Genomic DNA, 27311 nt, shown 5'->3' with positions numbered 1-27311 from the left:
GAATTCAACTATTGGTTTTAATCATGATTCCTTTATATGTAATCTCTGTATTCTATCTAGCTGCTTTTAAAATCTTCTCTTTGACTTCATTGTTCTGCAGTTTTACATGATGTATCTGGGCATGAATTTCTCATAATTTATCCTGGTTTAGATTCTTGAATCTGAGGGTTGATGTTTTTCATGAATTCTGGAAAAGTATTAGTTATTATTTCTTTGAATATTTCTTCTCCCCTGTTCTCTTGTTTCTTCTTCTGGAATTCCCAGTAGATATATATTGGGCCTGCCTGCTCACTCTATCCTCCATATCTTATAACCTCTGTTTCCTATTTTTCTCTTTCTCTCTTTCTGTCTGTGTGCTGCACTTTAAATAATTTCTTCAGGGTTGTATTCCAGTTCACCAGTACACTTTCACTTGTATTTAATCTGCTGTTTAACCTGTGTATTGAGCTTTTAGTTTAACTTCTTATATTTTTTAAAAGTTCTAGTTGGTTTCTTTTCAGATCTGTCTGGTTCAATTATGGTTTTCTATTTTTTATTCATATTTTCAATCTATTTTATTGTCTTAAATCTATTAAACATTTATTTATTTTTATCTTTAATCATTTTATATTTGTACCTAGTTATTCAAGTGTCTCCTATATTTGCTTATTTGATTCTGCAGTTTGTTACTTCTGCTGATCCTAGCTCATAGTGTCTTCTTCATGTGTTTAGTGAATTTTCATTTTGTTCCTGTATTCATTGAGCTGCATCCAAAGGAATTTTTGAAATTCCTGTGTTTTCTTCTGCCAGGTGCCTGGAGCAGTACCAATCCAGGACCACTTTATTTTATGGTTTTTTTTGGCCGTGTCGGGTCTTATTTGAGGCACGCGGGATCTTCGTTGCAACATGCTGGATCTTTCGTTGCAGCGTGGGCTCTGTAGTTGTGGCACACGAGCTCTAGAGCGTGTGGGCTCTGTAGTTTGCGGCACATGGGCTCTCTAGTTGAGGCGCGTGGGCCCAGTGGTTGAGGTGTATGGGCTTAGTTGCCCTGCAGCATGTGGGATCTTAGTTCCCCGACCAGGGATTGAACCTGCGTCCCCTGCATTGGAAGGCGGATTCTTAACCACTGGACCACCAGGGAAGTCCTTCCAGGGCCACTTTAAACCAAAATTTCTTCTTGAGGCTTTTCAGGCCACAGAGTTAGTACAAGTACCAAACTTAGTATTCTTTTGTCATTAGGAATTCTCTGGGGTGTGTGTGTGTGTGTGTGTCTGTGTGTGTGTGTATAATTCCCCTCCCCCCGCCCCCCCCCCCCCACTTCTTCTCAGAGCCATTCCTGACACAGTCATGTTTCCTTCTATGGCCCACATGTGCTGTCTTCTCTTCCAGCACATGTGGGCCGTTAAAACCAGGTGCTAAGCCACCAGGAATTCACAGGATCTCTGAGCAAATGCAGGCTCTAATCCTTGTTAACCCCTGTGGAATATTGCACTTTCCCTTTTCTGGCCTTCTGTGGTTTTTCTTATTTTACCACCAGTCCAGCCATACTTAGCATTTTCAATTTTTTACTGAGAGGTGTTCTCTATACAAGTAGTCTGCCATATTGCTGGAAATGGACGTCTCAATTCATTCTTTAGTGGAAAATTCTCTCTGCAAGGGAATTTGAATCCATTTGCACAAAATGTATATGGTATTGCATATTAAATTATTTCCTTTTAAACTCGTCTTATGGGGCTATATTTCAAATTCTTAAATGGTGGTGTTTAATATTCTGATTTCTGTAGTATATTTGATCAGAGATGGGGGTAGTTAGCTGCTAATTCTCTTGGGGACTATTTAAATCTAATTAGGTACATGTTTCCTGAGAGTGTATTTATAAATAAAAGACTTCGAAGTCCTCTGACTTCTTTGCTCTTAGGGCTGCCTTATTTTTTTAATGTTGTTAATTGTGCCCTGGTTTGTTTCCCAGGGTATGAACCTGCTTTGGAGGTGGCTGTTGAATCTACAAAAGTCCTCATTAATGGTAACCTTTTTTCTTAGCTGTTGTTCTGTAAGTGTAATAAATATTAACAATTATGTATTTTGTTTTAAATTTCCACCAGATGAATTGGTTTGGCTGATCTTCACCCAAAATTGGGACCAAATCCAAACCATTTTGACAGTTTAGAAAAGTTAGTTAATGTTTTCCTTTATTTTGCTTAAATTGTCATAGTCTCTGAACATTATGAGGTTTTCCCATAACCATTTAATTACGGAGATAGTTTCCAATTTTTTTAAATGATAATTTTTTTTTAAACATTGGTTACTCTGATGTGCAATGGAGCATAGTAGATTTCTTTTCCATCGATGCTGAAAATTAAGTGTCCCCAAGTGGTAGAGAGGAACTTTGAAGAAGAAAAACTATTGCCAGATGGGCTTGGGTGGTTCAGAAAACCTTGGAAAGGCAAAAAGTTTATATCAAATGCCATCTTCATTTTCTAAAGAACTACTACTAACACCATATATTTGTAAATCACTTTTTCGAATTTCTCTTTCCTTTAATTAACATATCTTTGCCATGTGATGCCAATAAATTCAATGCAACCCAAATTAGAGATTGGTCATTATTTTACTTAGAACCCTGAATTTCTTAATGGCTAATTTTATGAGTCTTAAAACCAAGATTGCTCATTTATATTATCAAAAGATATAAATAAACTTAGAATTCCTTCTCAAACTTATACAGTGAAAAACCCATGTACCTCCACCTAGATTCTACCATTAATTTATTAGTGTACTTGTTTTATTATCTGTCCATCTTTCTATCCCTCTAGTAATCATCTTGTTCTTTTAATGCACTTCAAAATATATTACATACATTAGTACACTTTCCACGAATTACTTCAACATGCATGTCATTAACTAGCTTTTAATACTTGTTTACAGTTTTTTTCTTTCAAGGTAAAATTTACAAAAAATAAAATGTACAAATCACAAGTGTATGTTTCCTGAGTTTTGATAAATGCATATACCTATGTAACCTACACTCAAGATAAGACATTGTCATCACCCCAGAAAGTTATCTCTTGCCTCTTCACAGTTAATTGCCACTACTCACCCACCTCCACTCCTCACCCCAACCTTCAGCTCTGAGGAAATCACTGTTCTGATTTTTCCCACTGTGAATTAGTTTTGCCTGTTTTGGAATTATGCAGTATGTAATCTTTTGTGTGAGGCTTCTTCCACTCAACATGTTTGAGACATGAAGATATCCCCCTATACTTCGTCTAAAAGCTTTATGGTTTTAACTTTTACATTTAGGTCCTTGATCCACTTCAAATTAATTTTTGTGTATGGTGTGAATGTGAGGTAGGGATTAAGTTCCTTTTCTCATATGGATATCAAGCTGTTTAGGCACCATTTGTTGAAAAGATTCTCCTTCCCCTATTTTGTTGCTTTGGTGCCTTTGTCAAAAATTAAGTGACCAAAAGTACAGACCTGTTTTTGAGCCCTCTAATTTGTTTATTGATCTAACTGGTGCTTATCTCAATACCATATTATCTTGATTACTGTAGTTTTAGAGTAATATTGAAGTCAAGAGTGTAAATGACTCAACTCGGTTCATTTTCAAGACTGATTTGGATATTCTATGTCTCAACAAATTTCATGTTTGAAATCGTAGAGTATATTCTCTTATCACACTGGAATTATTAAACTAGAAATGAATAACAGAAAAATATCTAAGACTATCTACAAATGTTTAAATATTAACCAACATACTTTTGAATAATGTGTGGTTCAAGAAAACAATCACAATATAAATTAGAAGATATTTTGAACTGGTGATAATGAAAACATAGCATAACTTGTGGGATTCAGTTAATACATGCTTATAAGGAAATACATAGCTCTAAAATGCATATTTTGGAAAATAAAAAAAATTGGAAACATCAATGATTTAAGCTTACATCTGAAGGAATTAGTGAAAGAATAGCAAAGTAAACCCGAAGAAAATATAAGGAATTATTAAATATAAGAGCAAGAATCAATAAAATAGAATGCAATCATACAATAGAAAAATTTAACAAAGCTAAAAGATTAGTAAATTGATGACTTGTAGCAAGACTGATCAAGAAAGAAGGACACACACAACTAATATCAGGTATGTAAAAAGGGAACATTGCTACAGATCTTATAGACATTAGATAGTGAGTATTATGAACAACTTTTTGCAAAGAAATTGTCAAATTTAGATGAGATGGATCAGGGATTGGCAAAACTTTTTTCTATAAAGGGCCAGATGGTAAATATTTCAGGCTTTGTAGATTATACAGTTGCATCTGCTCAACTCTTCCACTGCAGCACAAAATCAGCCATGCACAATATGTGATGATTGGGTATGGCTGTGTCCCAGTAAAACTTTATTTACGAATACAGACAGCCTGAGGGCCATAGTTTGCTGACCCCTGAACTAGACAAATGCTGTAGACAAAGAGACATAAGACTGGCACAAGAAGAAATAGAAAATCTAAATATTTCTATATCTATTAAGGAAATTGAATCTATAAATTAAAACGCTTTGTCACAAAGAAAACTCTAGGCCCAAATGACTTCGCTGATAAATTCTTCCAAACAATAATAACAATCTTACAAAAAGTGTCAGAAAATAAGAAAAGAGGAACAGTTTCTGTGTAACTCTGTAATGTATCAACTTGCCTAGCCTCAGTTACACTTTCCAAAATTTCTGTCCTTCTAGTTGGAGTGGGCCACAAGAGACATTCTTGTGTGAGATTTGGAGGATAGAAATGAAGCAGTGACCATTTTGTAACTCATACATGGTATTGCTTACCTGTCGGCTCACCTGGTTGGCTTGGGGCAGCAGTCAGGCCTGCAATTCCCCTGAATCCACTTTCCATTTCTCTGACTCTTGGGATATGTGCATGTGTGTAGTTCTGTGATAAAGGGCACTAACTTTCCTGCAGGACATCCGTATCATCAATGTCAGATGCAGCAAGATCTGATAAGAGTTTCAGTCTGTCCTTATTGGTTTCAACTTGCTTGTGGATTCCAGCTTGTCCTTGCTCTTCCCTACTTTACATCCATCTTTCCTTTTCAACTGTTTGAGGCCCTGTGGACTCCAGCATCAGATGAAAGAATCTTATGAAGACTGCTTAATTCGCTTCCACAGTTGCACAATATCAAATCCCTGTAACAAATCGTGTATGTTTATATATAAGTATACATGCATATATGTGTGTGTGGTTCTGTTTCTCTGATTGAATCCTGATACATTTACTTACTCTCTTTATGAGTCTAGCATAAACTTGGTACCAAAACCTGACCAGGATGTTATAAGAAGGGAAAATTATAGGCCAATCTTTCTCATGAACATAGCTGTAAAAATTCTAAGCAAAATATTATCAAACACAATCCAGTTATATGAAAAAGGTCACAATTCACGACGAGATGAAGTTTATTTCAGCAATGTAAAGTGGTTTAACTTTTTAAAACATCAATTAAATTCAGCACATTAAATGAATAAAGGAGAAAAGACATGATCGTCTCAATAAATGAAGAAAAGCACAGTGATCAGCTGTGTCCAGTGCTGCTGGGTGAGTAAGATGAGAACTGAGAATTTATCTTTGATTTGGACGTGCGCTAGCCACTGGTGACCTTAATGAAGTTTCTCAGTGACTCTGGTAGAGACCAAATCCCAGTAGGAGAGGATTTAAGAAAGAATGGGAAGAGAATAAGTGGCAATGGTGAATATAAGCAATATGCCAACAGTTTACACTGAGGAATGCAGAAAAATTGGGCTGCGGGCAGAAAAGGTTGTGGTGCCAAGGGAAGATTTCTTTTTAAAATGGAAGACATTATAGCATGGTGATAAGCAAGAGAAAGAAGTGGCATACTGAATTTGTGGGATTGAACTAACAGGAGGTTTTACAAGCTATTGACTGGAGTAAAAATGAGATTCCCATTCCCATTCCCAACACTTAAGTATGTGTGGTGGTAAAAGGATCACTGAAGTGGAGAAGGCCAGAAGGGTGTTGATTACGCAGAAGAGTGGAAAGGGAGGAGAGGGGAAGCACAGAGCCATTTGGAGATGAGAGTGTGGGGGAGATGGATGACTAGAGTGGCTCGTATTTGGATGGAGAGCAAGGATAATGGTATATGGAGTGGTAGATTTGTCTGGCAAGAGAATTAGTCCAAGTGTTTCCTTAGAAGGGGATTTCTCTCTCTCTCTCTCTCTCTCTCTCGCTCATGTTTATGTAGTTGGCAGGGAAGGATATCTCCTGGTGGGCATTTATGCCACTCAAAATTCAGCAGTTGGAATTAGGAGGTTACACTTCTGAAAGAGTTTGAATCTGTATGCTGAGTTGTCTCCATTCTTTCCAGGAAGAATCAGTTTTAGTCTGTCTTTAATCTGAGGGTTCAGAGGAGAGATTCAAGGCTGGATTCAGAACCCAGCCTTGCAGGGAGTGCTTAGAGAGTCTTCATGTATATGGGGCTCAGCTGAGAGTTGTGGAGACCATAAAGCTCTTCAGTTTTGCTCTAACAGTGGGGTTGGGTAGGGGTTCTTCCCACCATGCTTAGTGCAGTGGATTTGTGGGGTGGTAGGTGGGAGATGTGGGGAGTTGATGATGCTCTACAGGAATTAGTCCAGTGAATATGAGACCAGGTGAGTGGGAACATTGGTATCCTCAAGCTTTGTTCCACTGTTGCAGGTGCTAAATGTGGGTTAATTGATTTAAATATTATTGCTATAGTATGTATTTGAGTTATGGGCCTGCCTTGCATACACTTTCCTCCTTTTAGTTAACTGTGTAAACATTTGAATTCATCTCTGTCTACAAAGGCTAGTGGACTGACTTTTCCCTGAGTCTCATAACTAGATGATATGTTGCTATTAGTGTCATATAAGCACAGTTAATAACATTTTTTAAAGAGCCAAATGAAGAGCCAGTTCTAGTGGATTATGCATTACCAGTTTTTAGAGCTTAGACTAGTATCTTGATAATTGCCTTAAAACTTTAATGCAACAAATCAAGATATAAGTAACATCAAGAGTTATATGAACATGCTTGAGATTATGATTCTGGCCAAATTTTTCAATTTCTTGCCAAGATGATTCTTGAATATTGTTTTGATTCTTGGCAATTTTGGAGTCATATGATAGCATCCTTCCAAAATAACAATCTGATGATAGCTCTTAACATTGGGTTACCAAAAAGGATTATTACATTGTATACACTGATTCATAATTTCAGGCTTCCTCACCATTTTGGTAAATACTGCATTGAATCTTCATTGTCGCACATGTTAGGAATCCTAGTGTTTGTACTCTCATGACTGTCTCAAGCCCTTAGACATTCTTGATTATCGTGTTGAGAACTCTAGACTCTCACAACATTTTGAAATGCAGTGGTTTCTCCTATGTAGGATGAATATGAGATTCGGTTTTTCTACTTCATTTTCTTCTGTTTGTGGTAGAGATTAGATAAGATAGAAGCATCTAGATATTGATTTACATGCCATTCTTTTCTTTCTATTTAGGTACAGTGCTCTTTTGTGCCATCACAAATTTGTTCATGTTTTTCTCCACTCTTAGAACTCCCTCATCTTGTCTCTCCACCCATCTAAATCTCAAATATTCTTCAAGACCTTTCTCTTTTTCTTAACTCCTACTTTTGTAATGCATAATCATCCCATTTAGAAAATAATTGTTAGTTAATATTTATTAGTTTATCAAGGCCCTACATATCTGCAGAAGCATGCATTGATAGCTTCAATCGTTCATTGTTTCCTATATCCGTACCATGTAATTTTGCTTTCCCATCCTGGGCAGGGTGACCTGCCCACTCCTTGACTTTGGCCTCAGGTAAGTGACTTGCTTTAACTAATGAAGCAGTCTTGCACATTGGGGGATTCCCTCTTGAACCTCTGCCATCACCATGAGAACATTCCCCTGCTAGCCTGCTGCAGAGAGGACCACACGGAGCAGAGCCCCAGTTATCACAGCTGAGGCCATCCTCAGCAGACATCCATTCAAATAACAGACTTTAGAGCAAGTCCAGTTGAGGTCAGCAGTGCTTCCTGCAGACTCCCAGCAGACTCCAGAAGCACAAGCTATAGGATGAAGTTTTGTGTGTGACATAGCATTACTGTAGCAGTAGATAATTGATGCAAATGTCCTACATGGCCTGGCCCATGCCTTCCTTACTAAGTTTATTTCTTATTCTTCCCTACTTCTTTCATCACTCTCCAGCCATATTGGCCTTCTTTTTGTTCCTCTTAAATGCCAAGATAACTTTTAGCTTAAGATCTTTGCCCTGCTGTCCCCTCTGTCAGGAGCATCTTCCTCCTGTTATTTGTGTGGGCATCGTCAGGAGGTTCTTAATGTCCTACTTTCTGAGATTGCTTCCTTGTCTCCACTGCCTAGGGGAACCTTCTTCCCAGTTATTCCCTATTCCATTTCACTCTTTATTTTCTTCACTGTGCTTACTATTTTCTAAACTTACTTGTTTACATGTTTATTGTCCATCTCCCCCAATATCCCTGAGGTAGGGACCTTGTTTTTTTATCCCCAATATCAAGAATAGAGTCTGGCATATAATAGACTTTCAATAAGTGAAAGATAAATGTATGAATAAATTTTTATTAAGAGGACAGATGAGACAAGGTATGATAGGTTCTAGAATATGATAGAGTATTGTATTGATTTCCTAGGGCTGCTGTAACAGATTTCCATAGACTTGATGGCTTGAAACAACAGAAATGTGCTTTTCATAGTTCTGGAGGCCAGAAGTCTGAAGTCAAGCTGTAGGCAGGGCCACACTCCCTCCACAGACTCTGACATGGTCTTCTCTGTGTCTGTCCTCTGTGTGTCTGTCCCTAATATCCCTCTGCACCTCTTTTATTCATGTGATGGCATTTAGAGCCCACCAGGATAATCTAGGATTACCTCTTAATCTCAAGATCCTTAACTTTAGTCACATCTACAAAGATGGTTTTTCCCCTAATAAGGTTTCATTCAGAGATTTGACATGAATACATTTACGGGGGGGGGGGGGGGGGTGACAGTATTTTTTGGCCTACCACAAGTATAGATATGATAAACTCTAGCATGTGGGAGGCAGAATAGCATCGTTTAAGATCCTGTGCTGTGGAGCCAGAGTGTCTGGGTTTGCATCTCAGTTTTGCCACTTATTGTATGCATGTGACCATGTTACTTAACCTCTCTGCTTAGTTTCTCTCCTGCAAAATGCAGGTAATGTTGGTACCTACTGCAGAAGATTGTTGTGAGAATTGATATGTAAGCACATAGTTGTTCCTGGGACATAGTAAGTGTTCAGTAAATATCATTACACTTGTAAAGCAATACCTACTGAGCATTTCCAATGTGCCAAGCTTTGTGCTAAGCACAATTTGTATTTTAGCTAATTTAATCCTCACAACAACCCTATGAGGTAGAGACTAAGCCACTTTCTCAGGATCATACATCTAGAAAGTGGTTAGGGTAAGAGTCAACTCAGACAGTGTCTCATGAGTCTGTCCTCTTAACCACTTCATATATAGTTTCTCTGCTGCTGCTGCTGTTATTTTAAAATAATTGCTGTGAGATTTCTTTTGGCTATTAACATTTCCAGGAAAACCAGAGATTTCTGGATGATGTGAATCAGAGTAGAAATCATGAATCTTTATAGCCTTTTTTTTTTAACCATTTTTTAAATTGAAGTAAGTTAATTTACAATGTTGTGTTAGTTTCAAGTGTACAGCAGAGTGATTCAGTTACACACACACACACACACACACACACACATACTTTTTAAGATTCTTTTCCATTATAGGTTATTACAAGATGTTGAATATAGTTCCCTGTGCTATACAGTATGTCCTTGTTGTTTATCTATTTTATATATAGTAGTATGTATATGTTAATCCCCAACTCCTAATTTATCTCTCCCCCCACCTCCCCGCTATCCCTTTGGTAACCATAAGTTTGTTTTCTCTGTCTGTGAGTCTATTTCTGTTTTGTAAGTAAGTTCATTTGTATAATTTTTTTAGATTCCACATACAAGTGATATGATATTTGTCTGACTTACTTCACTTAATATGAGAATCTCTAGGTCCATCCATGTTGCTGCAAATGTATCATCTTATTTTAAGTAGACCTTCTTTTGGTAATGTAATAGTTTGGTAGTCAAGACCTTTTTATGAAACATGAATTGGCTGGGAAAGATTATGGAGACACCCACCCCCTCTTTAGATATCTATGTATGTCGAACCAGCTAGCTAGCCCCTTCCTGTTATCTTGCTCAGTGCAGAATATACTTGACAAATCTCCTTTAGAAGCTTTTAGCAGAAGCAACTGCTTATCTACCATTTGTTGTTGTTGCAAGTATCCATGAGATCAGCTTTTAACCAGTTGTATATATTGCATAATTAAAACACTGAATTAAGAAAAGTCCTTTGTAAGATTGAGAAGTATCTGCTTCTGGTCTGTTAGAATGTAAGGGAACTGAGGGCCCGGAATTTTGTCAGTTTTGTTCCATTCTGTACCCCACCTTGGCCCCCAACAGTCTCTTCAATATTGCACGCAGAGTACACCTTTAAAAATGCAAGTCAGATCACTTCACTTGCCTCTTCAAAATCCTCTGAAGGTTTCCCATCATTCTTAGAATTATATTCAAGGTCCTTATATTGCTTTCCAAGCTGCTTCTTGATCTGGTGCCCTCTCTGACTTTCTGATCTCTTCTTCTACACTCCTAAATTTGCTCACTCATCTTCAGGCACATTAGCCTATTATTTGCTCTTCCAGGAACATGCAAGTTCCTTGAACTTGCTCTTTCCTTGCCTGAACTCTCTTTCCTCAGGTATCTGCTGGCTTGCCCCTTTATCTCCAAATTTTGTCTCAAATGTCATCTTTTCAGTAAGGTTTTCCCTAGCCAGCCATTTCCCTCTACACCCTGCCCCTCTTACCTGCTTTTTCTCCATAGAACTTAGTAACACGTGCCATGCTATATATTTTACTTATTTCTTTGTTGATTGGGTGTCTCTATCCACCAAAATGTAAATTCCATGAGGACGGGGCTTATATCAGTTTGTTCCTTGCTGTATCCCTAGTGCTTTAAATAGGTTTGGTACATAGCGCTCAGTAAACATACATTGAATAATTGAATAAATGTGCTGCAATGTGACAGTCCCATTAACCATGCAGCACAGATTGAGCTGGGATACGGCCTGCCTACCTAACACTATTATGGAGATATTATTTCCATGGATTTATTTGTATTCTAAATGTTTGATTTTATAACTTTAATATTGTGTACTTGAAATGTTGTTAGTTCTCTGTATAGTTAAAGATGGCTAAACTCTCTTCTACCCTTTCTTTAACCACAACTTGGTGGAGTGGAATTCCCAGGCAAACAACCTGTTAACCATCTTTCTTGGATTTCATTTAGTTGTGTATATTTTGGGGGCAGTACTAGCAGGGGAAAAGGGACATTGTTTATTGGAAGGGCATAAGTTAGAATTCCCCATTTGCTATTTCAAACTCCCACAAATTCTTAATTGAAATTTTAATAAAAACCAAATGAGGCTATATAGCATAAGATGAGGACAGGGTAATGTAGTGTAGTTGCACTAACCACGTTTCAAGTGCTCAGTTGCCACATATGGCTTGTGGCTATCATATTGGATGGACAATGTAGTCATAGAACATTTTCATCATTGTAAAAAAGTTCTGTTGGATGCACTGCCCTAGACAGTGGGAACTGTGAAGATTAATCTAGATAATAAGATGTTATTTTATGTTTTGTCTCTCTAGTGGGGAAATGAAAGTATTGTGTCTTGTAATCCCCTTGTACATTTATTCATTCAACAAGTGGTTATTGTGTATCTAATAATATATGCCAGGCACTGTGCTAGGCACTGAGAATTCAGTAGTGGACAAGATAGCCTCAGGCTCTTCTATATGAAGTTTGTATTCTAGTGGGAGAGATATTCATTAAATAGACAATCATAAAAATAACTGTAATCTGCATAGTGCTGGGTGTATAGTAGCTGTTTAAATGACTGTTAATTAAGGTGCACAGTACCACCAGCTTCTTAGATCCTGACAAGTTGCAGTCCCAAAAAGCTACATAGTAATTCATAGTTGAGGTCTACAGACAACATCAAAATTTTCAGTGCAGTCAATAAATTTAGTAATATTCAGGCTGTTTTCTGTATTTTTCTTATTTCTGACATAGAGCAAAGATTATGTCAGTTGCCCTGTGGTTTAAAGCCACAGTTATTCTGGTAGTACACAGTTGCCATCATTGAGCAGTAGCTGATCCAAAAGAATTCCAGCCAAGGTCTTGCCAATGATGGAAAGAAATGATGTGTCCTGGAAGTTGCCAAAAAGTATGTTTTTCTTGTTAATGGCAATCATTGTGTCTTTGAAGCTCTTCAGATGTTGTGACATGTGCACACATGAACGTTCCCTAGGAGGCAGAGATCGTGCTGTCAGATTCATTGAAACAGTACTTAACTCTGTATAATTTGCAGTTAATCAGATACCTAATAAATATTTTTGATGCCACTGCTGATGTTGCCAGTGACATTCAATAGAAAGTTCTAGAAGATAAACCATGAAGATTGGTACTTTATCATTGTTGATTATTTAAATTCCATTTTCCCCTTCAAATTATCACATCTTCCTTATGCTGTTCAGTCCTAGTACCCCTTCTTTAATATGGAAGGAGAGATGAAGTGTAATTTCCACCTCTTGAGGATTATTATTATTATTATTATTTTTTGCAACTTCATTTGGACTTCTCTAAAGTGGTGGATCTGTATGTACCTTTTATTGTTGGACACTGACACTGCTGATACTCATAATAATCAGGGATTATTGCTTTGGTTAATAATTAGCTGAGTAACAGAGATTCACAATAGAGGCATTTAAGTAAATTGGGGGATTTATTTTCCTATGCAAAGGGGAGTCTGGGGATAATCAGAACAGGGCCCCTGTGGTGGCTCCACGACGTCACCAGAAACTAGGTTCTGTCATCTGGGCTATGATTAGTACTGGATTCCTTCCCCAAGGCTGCCATGGTAGTTGTTGCAACTCCAGTCATCACATATGTATTCCTGACTGGAAGGAGGTGGAAGTGGGGAGAGGCAAAAGGGCACGTGTCAGTTGAAAGCCCCACAAGGTGGTCTGGCACCTCTCACACAATCACTCCTTATTGTAAGGGAAGCCAGGAAATAATTTTTAGCTAGATCCAATTGGCACCCCAAATAGTATTGAAATTCTGTTAGTAGGGAAAGTTAAGAGTGTGGGTATTGTACTGGCGGCTTACAGTCTTGCCCACTGCCTAGCAACTATTACTGTTGGTGAAAGGTAGGCAGGTGGAAAAGCCCTGCTGTTTTAAGAGTGAAATTGCTGATGAGTCAGCTTTCATGAATGTGACTTAAATGTAGCTATATGGGAAGCTAGAAAATGTACTTTCTACTTTTATGAAGAGAAAACTGGTTAAGGTAATGAAGTATTTTTGGTCAGTTTTGTTTGACCATAGCTAGTCAAATATTTCCTGTGACCTGAAGTATCATTCATTCAGGAAAGAAAAATCAAGCACATAGTAAGTATCCAGTAAGTCCTAATGAAATGAATCATATTGACTTATCTTTCTTGAGTAGAAGTCTATCATGTCCTTATTAATCCAGGATAACATTATACTAGCATGAATGATAATGCCATTCGATGAAGGAAATCATCATGCAAACTGGAATTATTTCTTTATAGAGTTCAGTTCCTCATTTTAAAATACAACAGTAACATTTGCTAAGTACCTGTTTTAAAAAGGCAATTCATATTTGACCAGTAAAATATATGCAAGTAACACATTTAGTGAATTTTTTTGCTATTTTATTATAAAATAATACACAAATATAGAAAAGAGAACCCATACAAATTATACATTTATGATGAACTATAAGATAAAATAACTACCACTCAGGCAAAGCAATAGAACTTTTTCATACATCTCACAAACCCCTGTGTGCCCAGTTTCAATCTCAACCCCCAGTGACCCCCTAGAAGTAACCGCTATTGCTATTTTTACAGTAACTAGGTTTTTGAATTTCTGTGTACTTTGAATATTCAGGTGTGCATGACTATACATCATAGTTTAGTCTTGCTTATTGAAGAAAATGGTGTCTTTTCAGTCTTTTTTAGTATATAGGTTTCCTCCACATCTTTTTCTTTTTCTTACAGTTATCTGTTGATAAACCCAAAATATTTGATCTGTAGAATTTCCCACAGACAGCATTTTGGTGATTATGTACTCATGGTGAAGTTCAACATATTTATTTGCCCTCCTTATTCATGCAAATTGGTTGTTGGATCCAGAGGCTTAATAAGACTCACGTTTGATCCCTTTGGCAAGAGTGTAAGGTTTTTTTGTTTTTTCTAATCAAGAGTCGCATAATTATTTGTGTTATTGTTGGGTATTGATGTTCAATTAATTGGGGGCTCAAAATGGTGATATTCTAATTCTAATTTTAAAGTATTTATTTATTTATTTATAGCTGTGTTGGGTATTCGTTTCTGTGCGAGGGCTTTCTCTAGTTGTGGCAAGCGGGGGCCACTCTTCATCGCGGTCCGCGGGCCTCTCACTATCGCGGCCTCTCTTGTTGCGGAGCACAGGCTCCAGACGCGCAGGCTCAGTAATTGTGGCTCACGGGCCCAGCTGCTCCGCGGCACGTGGGATCTTCCCAGACCAGGGCTCGAACCCGTGTCCCCTGCATTGGCAGGCAGATTCTCAACCACTGCGCCACCAGGGAAGCCCACTAATTCTAATTTTATTATTTCATTTATTATTTGGAATAATTTTATTAGAGATGATTCCTCTTGTCTAATACTTTGTTACATAGTGGTACAGTGTATATAAGAAACATAGGATAAATGCTTGATTATTTTCCTTTATTTACAATGTTGAAAATAATGAGTTGTTTCCCTTTCATCCTCCAAAAGATGGTCATTTACTTTTTTCTCTCTAAGTATCAATATGAATTCATGGATTTAAGCGTATTTGCTGTGTTTCAATCCATTGAGATTATTATCCAACTTGGAGCTCAAATTGTCCCATTTTTTGGCCAATGGGAGCTTTTTTACATGGACTCCTGAGTCTTTGATAGCTTTCTTGCTATCTGGTATGACACGAAGTTCCAGGTTCATCTTGTATAGTTCTTTCCCAGACCTGGAATTTGTTATTTCTTCAAGAAGTCTTGAAGTGAGAATTGAAATTTCAGTGCCACAATCTGAGCAGCAGAGATGCTCATTGCTAATGGGTTGATCGTTTTTTCTAAGACTCTTCAGTGGACAGAGGAAATAAAAACAGCATGTTAAATAAAATATGTGACGAAGTCATATTGATGCTTCCAGTTCAAATTCAGCTATACCTCTTCTGTATTTATCTGTATTGCCTTTTTTCTATCTGCTAAAAATCCTAGTTCTTAAGGACACAGAGGATATTAGAATATCTCATAGTTACTTATTTATTTTAAATTATATATATAACAGTCTCAAAATATTAATCTATTACTAATATTTCCACTACCAATATAATTACTGAGAAGAGTTTTTAAAGATGTGTGATTTTTTGCATATGCTCCCTCCATTTTTTGGAGTTGTACAAAAGTTGACCGTTACCTGAACATACAACCATTACATACTGTCTCTGTTCTTCTAACACTCATTTAGTAATAGTTTTACAAATAACTATATATTTAATGCTCATTACTAGACTTATGTTGGTGGGTCTCTATTCATTTTGGCTGTAAGATGTTAATTTTCTGGTAGATTCCTCAATAAGGACTTGTGGGAATAATGTTCCCTGAATTTTTGCATCTTATTAATCATTTGTACCCCTTATCATTGAAGATCGGTTTTACTGGATATAAAATTCTCAGCTCACATTTTATTTCCTTGAGTATCTTAGGTGTGATTGACTTTAGGGGTATCTTGACAGATACCCCTAAAGCATTTGATTAAATTTCTCAGCTGTTCATGAAATTTTTTTTTTTTTTGGCCGCGCTGTGTGGCTTGTGGGATCTTAGTTCCCCAACCAGGGATTGAACCCAGGCCCCCGCAGTGAAGGTGCCAAATCCTAACCACTGGACCACCAGGGAATTCCAGGGAAAAATTTTTTTTAAATAAATTAGAAACAACATGAAAGAGAACATATGTCAGAAACCAACACCAATATGATGAGTAACTTTGAAACATTTCCAAAACAGACAGGAACAAGACTTGATGCCCATTGTTATCACTATTATTCACCATTGTTCCCGAAATGCCAGTAAATGCCTTAATAACAAGAAACAAAATATATTTTGGTATTTACCAGAATGCAGGAGACAAAATTGCTATGGTTCACAGATGATATGAATGTCTAGCTAGAAAGACTACAAAAACCAACAAAAAAGAAATGGAAACAAATATTTTCAGCATGATAGCTGGCCAATGTCAATATACAAAGTCATGAGCTTTCGTATTATGTAGGAAAGGGTTAACTCAGCAGGCCTGAGTTGCTTAAACCCTACACTTTCCTATGAAAGGCCCATTTTCAAGATTGGCCTTTGGCTGGCTCCTAGGAGCTGAGATCTTGGAATGTTCTGTCTAATAATGTTTTTCCATACCTGAGGTCTTGAGCCATGCTGTACCAGTTTGTCCAGATGGTTTATGCTAACAGTGTGATTTAGGGTGAACACCTGCTTTCTTTCTGGGATCTGGAGCTTGGGTAACTGAAGTCTGTGATGCAAGTGCTGTATGCTGACATGAATGACCCCAGTAAAAAACCCAAGCACTCAAGCCTGCTTGGGAGAGCTTCCCTGGTTGGCAACACTTTGCATTGTCACACATTGTCACTGGAGGAATTAAGTGTGTCCCATGTGGCTCCACTGGGAGGGGATATCTGAAAGTTTGAGTCTGGTTTCCTCTGGAAATGCCCCGTATGCTTTCCTTTTGCTACTTTTACTCTCTATTCTTTCACTGTAATAAACCAGAATTATGGATATAACAACTTCTGAGTCCTATATAGGAGTCCTAGTGAACCATTGAGCTTGATGGTGATCTTGGGGACTCCTGACATCGCTATATACTGGAAATATCTCAATAGAAAATAAGATCCCATTTATCAGAGTGATAAAACAGTATGCTTAGAATGTATATTCTACTTATGAAATACCTAAAAAAAACTTTAAGTAAGCTTAAAACAAAAGACAAATTTTTACTGAGAAATTTAAGAGAAGACTTGAATAAATGGAGAGGGTTTATGAAAATATCAATTCTCCCCAGATTATTAAAAATCTTAACATAGTCCTAATTAAAACCATAATTTTTAAAAAGCTTGATCACTGGAGAAAATAGCCTATACATTTTGAAGAAAAGAGTTATGAGTAAGGCCTTACCTCCAGATAATAAAACTTATTTTTTTTAAAAGCTATAATAATTAAAATAGTAGGGTACCTACAGAGCCAGGAATAGATAGTTAAATGAATTTAATGGAAAGCTCAGAAATGTACCCAAATATTTATTAGAATTTAGTATAAGCTAAAGACTGCATTCAAATCAATGAGGAAATTTGTTTTATTCAATGACTGGTGTTAAGAAAATGGGCTGACCATTTGGGGAAAAGTGAAGTTAGAACTCTATTAGTCCATTTGGGAAAATCCAGTCCATGTATAAGTATTTAAATTAGGAAAAACCAAACTATAAAAGGACTTGAAGGAAACATAAAAATGGTTAGATGATCTTATGATAGGAAAAGACCTATATATAATCCCAAATGTATACTATTAGAGAATATATTTATACCTTGTAAATATTCAAATCTGGTTCCTATATGGCAGAACAACAACAAAACTCAAAATAAGCCATCCTACCAATAAAGAAATGCAAGTTAAACCCCAATAAGTTCCTATAGTTTTCCTATTAGATTGGCAATGGTTTAGAATAATGATAAAAGCCAAGATTGGTGAAAATGTGGGTAAATAAGAATTCTCATATGCTGCCAGTGAAAATATATATTGATCTAACATTTCTGGGGGGGTAATTTGAAAATCTGTACCAAATACCAATATGTATTTTTTTACTATTCCACATCTAGAAATCCTTTCTAAGGGAATTACCAGAAAATATGCCAAGAGGTATATACAAAATGTGTTTTGACAACCTAAATGTCCATTGAGAGATGAATGGATAAAGAAGATGTGGTATATATATAATGGAATATTATTCAGCCATAAAAAAGAATGAAACAATGCCATTTGCAGCTACATGGATGGACCTAGAGATTATCATATGGAGCAAAGTAAGTCAGAAAGAAAAAGACAAATCTCATATGATATCACTTATATGTGGAATCTAAAATATGACAGAATGAACTTGTCTATGAAACAGAAACAGACTCACAGACATAGGGAACAGACTTGTGGTTGCCAAGGGGGAGGGGGGAGCCAGGGAGGGTTGGATTGGAAGTTCAAGGCTAGCAGATGCAAACTATTATATCAATACATAGAATGGAAAAACAACAGAGTCCGATTGTACAGCACAGGGAACTGTGTTCAATATCCTGTAATAAACCATAATGGAAAAGAATATGAAAAAAAATTGTGGTACAATACACATATAACATGAAATTTACCTCAAGAATACACTTTTGTTTTTCATCTCTGAAAAAATGTGTTTTGAAAAATTAGAAACTATTTAAATGACCATGAATAGGAAATTGGCTGAACAAATGATGGAACAGCCATACTATGTTGTCACTAAAGATGATGTTGTAGGTATGCATTTGTGTACATGGAAAGATGTTTTTAGTATGTTATTTAATGAAAAAATTATAAAACCATTTTAGGATACCTTTTAAAAACATCATGCATATATTCGTTTATTTGTGTGTGTGTCTCAAAGATTATACACTAAAATAAACTATTAAGTGTTATTTCTGGGTAGTAGGATTATAGTATTTATATGTATTTACTTTTCTTTGTGCTTATCTGTATTCTAAATTTTCTATATTAAACCTTGTTATATAAAAATAATGAACTGTAAACAAAACAACTCACCCCTATTGGCTTTAATCATATCACGATTCATATAAGGGATATGCTTTAATGGAGAGATTGGTAGCTCACATAGTTTATTTTTATTCCTGGCCGTCCTGTTACTGATTCTTGATGATTCCATAGCTCCAGATAGAGACTTCCCTCCTCTTGTACTGATGCATAATTTAATCTATTTCCTAGATTGTCAATATTCCTGTTTTGTCTGTGACTAGCATTTTCCCTTTCCTCATGATGCTAGAACTCCCCACACCTGATGATTGCCCTATGGTCAGTTTTGTTTGGACATGCTCTCCTTCAGAGAGCAGTTACAGATGGTTACGACTGTTCAAGATAATACAAAGATTTGAATGAAAGAATTTTTTATCTCCTTGATATTGGTGGTGGGAGGGAGATTAAGAATCTGAATCTAATGCACCAGCCATGCCCTAGTTAAGCTCTTTGGAGAAATATCTAGTTTATATTTGGTTATGGGGATTCTATCAGGAAATGTGAGGAGACCTGTGTCCCAGTACTTCCAAGATAAGGATGTTCAGCAGGGCTTGTGGAGCATCTCATTCTGAATTTGGCTTGCTTGCAAATGACTCCCTTTACAATTCCTAAGGGAGAGGCTCTGGCTGGGTCAGTATGATGTTTGTTTATTAAGCAAAAGTTCATGGCAACTTCAGATGCATTTGACTTTGTATTTAGCCACAGTGTGGATTTCTGTATGAGCAACTTATCATCATAGTGATGAAAAATGAGACAGTACTAGGGATGTTGTGGTTACAGTTGCCCTTTTCATCCTTGATTTTGGAGGGGGTCAATCTTCCTTGAAACTCTCTCTTGACCATCATTATGGAACTCTGGGGCTCTCATTGATGGGGTTGATCCCTGAGTTGGCGTTCACCCAAGCCAGGAATAGACTACAGTACACTTACTGAGAATGACACAGTTCTTGATTGCATGTCTGATCCATGGCTTACATTGTCTTCACCACAGCAAATAATTCTGCCATGAAGTCTTATTTCTCCTGCTTCCTTTACTCTTTGCACTTCTTTTCCTCATACAATTCTACTCTGTTTCCAGGGGTCTGTAGATTTCCATGAGTCTTCCAAGTCCAAAGGCTTAAATCTGGGCACCCCTCTCTTTTCTATTCAGTTCTTTTTCCAAGGTGACGTTGAGGATGTTGCCATGTTTGTTTAATTCTTACTTATGATTTTTATGATAGGTAATAGCTATTTTATTTCAGGTCTGAACTAAAATTGCTGGCTTGCTTTTTTCATTATGCTATGGTTTTTAGAAACTTTGCACTTCAGTTTTGCCACTGAATGTTTTAATCAAGTGGTAGGTATTAGGAGAATAGAATGTAAGAGAAGCCTTCAGAGAAAGTTTTTAAAAGATTAGTTCCAGAGTTGACCATCTTACTATATTCCTATCTAGGCCTGTCTTCTCTCCCTGCAGCTTGTTACAACGCTTGGAGGGCCGCTTCTCACACTGGCACCAAAGAGGTCAGTTTTTCCACTCTCTCTCCCAGAAAAGATCAGGAAGTGCAATAAGGTTCATGAAAATTTAAGCTTGAAGTTTAGAAAACTCAAAACAACCCAAACCCTCAAACATTCAGTTTGGTTTGAATCTTGGACAAATGTTTGCTATGCAGCTAGTGGAGCCATTCCAGTTTAAGGGCTGTAGTAACTTCATTTCAGGGCTAGTGACGGGGAAATTATGAAACCATAACTTGGATCTTATTTTAACAAAACCAAGAAACAAAAACACTTACTGGGGAATCTGCCTGGGAAAGGGGGCCTACCTAACCCCAAGCACTGCTATTTTACTGTGGCAGCTCCTCTTACTATAGGAATTACGAAACCATTCTTTCCAATTTCTTGAGAGAGAGCTCACTTTTGAAAGCAATTGAGTTGCCTGCATCCAATTTATAAGCCTCCTGATGTGCACAACAGGGAAAGATCTTTCATAGGTGATTAAATCCAACAGGGTTAAGGCCTGTCATAGTGATCTCCCTCGTGGTCAGCTTTCATTTCAAAAGTCATCCCAGGAGAACAACTGTAGTTCTTTACCTAGTTGACTTCTGAAACAAATTTTCCACTTCAAAGAGAGCCCAATAATTTAGACCCTATCCTCCTTGGATACCATTTATTTATTCCAGGGATAAGAATTCAATTTAATGACTGTTTCTTGAGTGCCTTCATTATATTTGGCACAGGAGAATATATTTCAGGCAGGGGTATACAACATAGAAAAAAAAATTGTCCTCAAATATCTTATGGACCAGTCTATAATCAACAATGAAAACATCTTAGAACAAAAATACAAAAAAGGAATTATTGGAAAGGATTTATTCTGAAATAATTTAGAAAAAAAAGGATTTATTCTGAAATAATTTAGAAATCAAAAAAGGATTTATTCTGAAATAATTTAGAAATCAGTTGATTTCTAAACATACCCAATAGAGTATCTCACCTTGTTTATAGATGTTCACTTAACAAATACTGCAGAGCAAAATGAAGTCAAGCCTCAAGCTCTGCAGATGTGGAAGACAGCCTGGAGGGGTAAAGAATCACAGGGACCTGCTGAAGTTCTGAAGCACACAATCTCAAAGGATTTTAGAAAGATTTGGGGCCTCAGAGTACTCAGAGATACTGAGAATTTAATAAAGTATGCATTTTCTTATTTAGGTAGAGACTTTGATTTGGCCCATTAAGTGACTAAGCTGACAACGTTCCAGTTGGCAAATAGCATAAATATTCCTGAAAGTAACCATATTCTTATCAAACTGGCTGGTTCTCTTAATTGGGAATACATTTAGTTAATGATTTTAGTTGGATTATATTGAGCATTCACCATCCTTTTATGTGATTGTTTCTGCTATTACATGGAATCATGTTACTATGAAATTTGAACTAATTCACGTGAAATCAGATATGAGTCACAAGCCGATGAACTGTGGTTAATGATATCTGTTATAATTTGAAATTTTTCTTTTTTGTGTTTCTGTTAAAATATTATTAAAATATTATGCTTTAATAACATCAACAATTAACTCCTTTTCTTCTTTATGTTTGAACTTTAGAACTACAGGAAGCGGGTCTGTTTCTTAGAATGTAAATATATCTAGTTAACTTTTCAAAATTTGGAGATTCCCTAGAACTATTTTCCAAACAAATAGTGATGCCATAATGATTACAGTTAACAGTGGAACTATAGGAGCATAACATTCTTTAATAACTTAGCATTTAAAAATTTGGTTCTGAATATTTATCAAAGCTATTAATGGGGCAATCAATAAATACTCTGTGTAGAGTCCTGTGCTTAAGGAGTGAACCAATGGTTGAAGAAATGAAATAAATCTGAGTGTTAAATGCCTACTAAGTGTCAGGGGCAGTCAGTCCCAAACAAGGAAATAATCATTTCCAGATGGAGATGGTCAGAGGAGTCATGGAGGATATGAGATTTGTCTTGGCTTTTGAAAGGTATACAAATTTGGGGTAAAGTAAGCAGGTTGTTTCAGATGTGAGGAATCGAGGCATCAGAGACTTGAAAATACACAGTTTATACAGGGAGAATTAATATAGAAGAATTAGAGCTTGAAAGGTAGGATGAAACCAGAGTTTGGAAGTCTAGCCAAGGACTCTGGGTTTTATCTGATAGTTATAAGGAGTGATTCTAAATTTTTGAAATGGGGAATGAAATCGTGAAGTAATGTTTTAGGAAGATAATGCTGGTAGTAATAGGTAGAATAGATGGAAAAGGGAGTGGCTGAAGGTAGGACAATTGATTAGAAAAGTTTTTCACTTGCCTAAAAAAATATGATAATGTCTAGTGTACAGTAGCGGAAAGGAAATGTAAAAGAAAAACATCATTAGGAAGAGAAGGAAGAATCAATGTAACTGTGAGATTATTCGATGTGGGAAGAAAGGGACAGCATAAGATGTCATCTTTTGGTTTAGTGTGTGATTTGAGACCTGGGTATCAGGGAGAATGGTTGCAAAACATTATCATAAATGAGAAATGTGGAAAATCGCTTAGGTTGGGGTTGGGGGAGAAAAATAGGTTTCGTTTTAGGTTAATTGCTCTTGAGGTGATGGCATGTTCTTTAGTAAGCAGTTGAAAATGCAGGGCTCAGTTTTGTGAGAGATAGACAGACAGACAAAGTTCAGGACTAGTAATAAAGATTTTGATATCATCTGTATGTAAGTAATAGTTGAAGTTGGGGAGATATACTTTAGAGTAGGATCAGCACAAGTAGTGCAAGAGTTGAGGAATTTTCTCCTGTAGACCTGTTATTGTGAGTAGGTTTATGTGCAGAGCTTATTATTTGACATTGGATTGATATGTTATTCTGTGACATCAAACTCAGCAGAGTGTATTATTTTTGACATATATAACATGTTCGGGAGGTAACTTTATCAATTTGTGTCCTGGTCAGATAGGGTCAAAAATTCACCCCAATAAAAATATTTTTATAAATTCAGCCCCCTGGGTTCTCCATGTTTCTGCCTCTGATAAGTTTGCTGAACTTGGTCAAGTCATATAGCTAGTTTGGGGCTTAAATGACTCATTTGTAAAATGAGGGTGTTGGCTAGAATCACTAGATGATCTCTAAGGTCCTTCCAGTTCCTTGATCCCAGTGTCAATTTCTAGGGTATTTCTCTAATTTAGCTGATTGACTTGAGTCTTACCAGCAGGGAGCAGACTGCTGCATAGTTTCTTGAGGGCACAGCTATCTCTTTGGAGGACTGATGGCCTAGGGGGAGTTCTGAGTAGCGTTCCTAAACCCACATTATCTTGGAAAGTGCTTTATATTTACAATCCTTTTAGAGGACTTTTTCAATCTACAATAGCTGGGTATCAAGAAAAAAATCTTTGAGTTAATGAAAGCTGTTTGTGACGAATTAGTTATAGTTCTACATGGCATGTTCTCTTCTCTCAAGGCTTCTCTACCAGAAGCTTGAAAGTAGATTCATTGTTGAGTCCTTCTAGACTTTTAATTTCAAGAACTTGGTGTAGACTAATGAGTATTTTCTTTTTTTGACGTACAGTTGACCCTTGAACAACACAAGTTTGTACTGCATGGGTCCACTTACACACAGATTTTTTTCAATAAATATATTGAAAAATTTTTGGAAATTTGCAAGAATTTGAAAAACTCTCAGATAAACCACATAGACTAGAAATATTTTAAAAAATAAGAAAAAAGTTATGTCATGAAAGCATAAAATATATATAGATACTAGTCTATCATTACATAGGCATAAGGTGAGTGATATTTAATATAAAATTAATAAAGTATTAGTTTCATTACTGTTTTATAACTTTGCTTTCAAAGAATTATATTACCGTACAGTATACCTCTCTCGTAACTGGAGAAACTACATATCAGCCTATTATAACAGATAAGTGCTTTTAAAAAAATATAACAATGTTTCCAAAACTGTATTATGAATATAACTGTAATACTGTATGCCATAAAAATTTTATAATGCTTCATTCATTAGCATAGAGGCTAGGCTACTGTGAAGCAATCTCATAGATTATACTAGGCTAACATAAAGCAATCATATTGCTGCTTCATTATCAATTCATGAATTCAGTTATACCTGTAAGTAAATATGAATTTATTTTTCATATTATATTTTTATTTTTGATATCTAGCATTAGTAATACATATAATATCTACAATGTTTTGTATTATATAAGACAATATTGATGTACGTACTGACATATGATTTCATCTTGTACACAGATGAAGTAACTTATAGTATCAATAAATACAATATAGTACTGTAAATGTATTTTCTCTTCCTTACGATTTTCTTAATAACATTTTCTTTTCTCTAGCTTATTTTATTGTAAGAATACAGTATATAATACATATAACATACAAAATACATGTTAATCAACTATTTATGTCATTGATAAGGTTTCTGGTGAACAGTAGGCTATTAGTAGTTTAGTTTTGGGGGAATCAAAAGTTATACATGAATTTTCAACTGCATGGGGGGTCAGCATCCTTAATCCCTGCATTGTTCAAGGGTCTGCTGTACAATCAATTTGTAGAAGGTTTGAGATGTACAATTTAACAAATTTTAAGTTTCCACCAGGTATGAAGCATTGTGGAAAGGAAGAAGAAAGGGTAAATAAATGTACCAAGATGAATAAGGTACAATTTCTGTCTTCAAGGAAGTATATTGTTTAATAGGAGAGCCTAGAATATAAACAAATACTCCACGTGAGTAGTACAGCAGAAGGAAGTGCTGAGTGTAGGATGACTAAGATTCCAGACTTGTGTTGCAAATTGGAATAACTGTTTTTTGGTATGTGCTATTCCTAAATTCTGCCTGAGCAGGTGGATGTTAGTCAGTATCACTCAGGTCTTGGGTCTTAAGTAATTGATCGACTTATTTTGAGCAAAGGTCTATGAAGGGTTTTAGTCTATCTCATTAACCAACTTAGATCATAGCATATTGTTCATGTAAGACATGCAAAAGGACTAACTCACTGAAAATGGTTGACTAGTTATAAATACACTAAATTTTTGGCAAGATGGAGATGAAAGCTTTTGTGAAGTTATACAGTTGTGGCAAGATATTGTCAACTGTTGCACTAGAATGCAGATCATTGGAAAAATCACATCAACATTGTCAGTATGCTACTTAGTAGACAGGCATGTTGGCATAAACAAGTTATCAAGCTGCAGACTAAACCGAAGACCTATAAAGGAACGATGCTTTATAGAACGTTCTATGGGTACTACATTTGTTATGTACATCATATCCAACTTCTGGATGAGTGTCATCTTTAGATTTTCTGTGTTGAATTTAACATAAAGGTGACAAAGTTAGATTTATAAATAAATGTATGGCATTTATGTCATTCAGAGTGCTTGCTAAAATATTCTTGTTCTATAATGTTACTCATCTGAAAGATAACTGTTTTCTGGTGGTAAAAAGATGTTCTTTCCTGTTTTGTACTTGTACATTTTTTTTTCAATTTAACACATCAAATGACAGAAATTAGAATACTGAGGATAAATAGTCATAGGTGCTTTGACTAAACTTCCAGACTTAAAGAGTATCAGAAAGCTGGAAAGTGATTTGTTGGGGGGCAGCTATAAACTTCAGCTCATTAGGAAAGCCTTTGAAAAGTTTGACTGTTTAATGGAGGGATAAATCTGTCTAAACTGTGATAAAAGTTCTGATTCCAGATTTTTTTTTGTCACTAGGTTTTAAGTAGGAACAATCCTACAAATAACTTGCAAGACGTGTGACCTGAATGAGGGCCTCAGAAAGTCTAAGCCACCCCAAAGGTATGTTTCCATTGGCTCTAAGCCCCCAGACCCTGCCCTGAGTGACTCTTTGTATATTGTGTTTAAAGAGCCCTTGTTAAAATGAACTTTATTATCTGGCAGGAGTAACACCTTAATAATATTAGCTAATATTCAAGTGCTTAAATCTTAGTTAATACTTAGCATACCTTTATGAGGTTGATACTATTGTATTTAATCATTTTTAAGATGTACTTTTTTTTCACATTTTGACATTGAAATTGGGATGTATCGTAGAATCAGTGGTGTCTTATAAGCATAATTTAGAACATTCTTTTCTTTCCTCGTGGCTTGTAAAATCATGGTGTGACTGACAATAGAAGGCATCATAGATTAGATGAAATGTGATATTAGCCACCATCCCTCTTTACCCAATCTTACCTAAAAGAAAACTGGGGGACTTCCCTGGTGGTCCAGTGGGGAAGACTCTGTGCTCCCAATGCAAGGGACCCAGGTTCGATCCCTGGTCGGGGAACTAGATTCCGCATGCAGGCCGCAACTAAGAAGACTGCATGCCACAACTAAGAAGTCCTCATGCTGCAACGAAGATCCCGCATGCTGCAACTAAGACCTGGCGCAGCCTAAATAAATAAATATTTAAGAAAAAAAAGAAAACTGGGACATGAAGTTAAGTAAGCTGTTTAAGATCACAGAACTGATAAGTATTTGAGCCATGATTCCACAGAGTTGTCTTAGCTCAAATCCAGGATCAATGCTTATAACCGCACCATGCTGCCTTCTGGTAATCTAGCAAAATTGGTATATCTGAATAACCATCCTCACAGAGCTGCACACTTTAGAAAGTGGAGATGGGAAGAAAGGGAATTTGCAAGGACCACAGTGGACTGCTGAGTTAAGGGGTACAGTTGAGTACCCTTGGCAGCCAGGGTAATCATGAGGAAAATGGACCCTG

The 27311-nt window shown here is 36.5% G+C and overlaps 1 protein-coding gene across 1 annotated transcript in view; it reads left to right on the top strand.

Annotated features, from left to right (window-relative positions):
- The window catches only part of PARPBP (PARP1 binding protein), a gene marked incomplete at its 3' end in the record, with an annotated part of 113378 nt that extends 86387 nt beyond the window's left edge, over positions 1 to 26991 (top strand). Inside the window, exon 12 of the mRNA XM_082419432.1 lies at positions 1949 to 26991. Coding sequence (XP_082275558.1) covers positions 1949 to 2146 — 198 coding nt within the window. The remainder of the gene's footprint in view (positions 1 to 1948) is intronic.
- Between the last annotated feature and the right edge of the window lie 320 nt (positions 26992 to 27311).

The sequence above is a fragment of the Balaenoptera physalus genome (genome assembly GCF_965194825.1).
Source record: "Balaenoptera physalus genome assembly, chromosome: 13".
Taxonomy (NCBI): Eukaryota; Metazoa; Chordata; class Mammalia; order Artiodactyla; family Balaenopteridae; genus Balaenoptera; species Balaenoptera physalus.
This window is presented reverse-complemented; position numbering and strand designations above follow the sequence as displayed.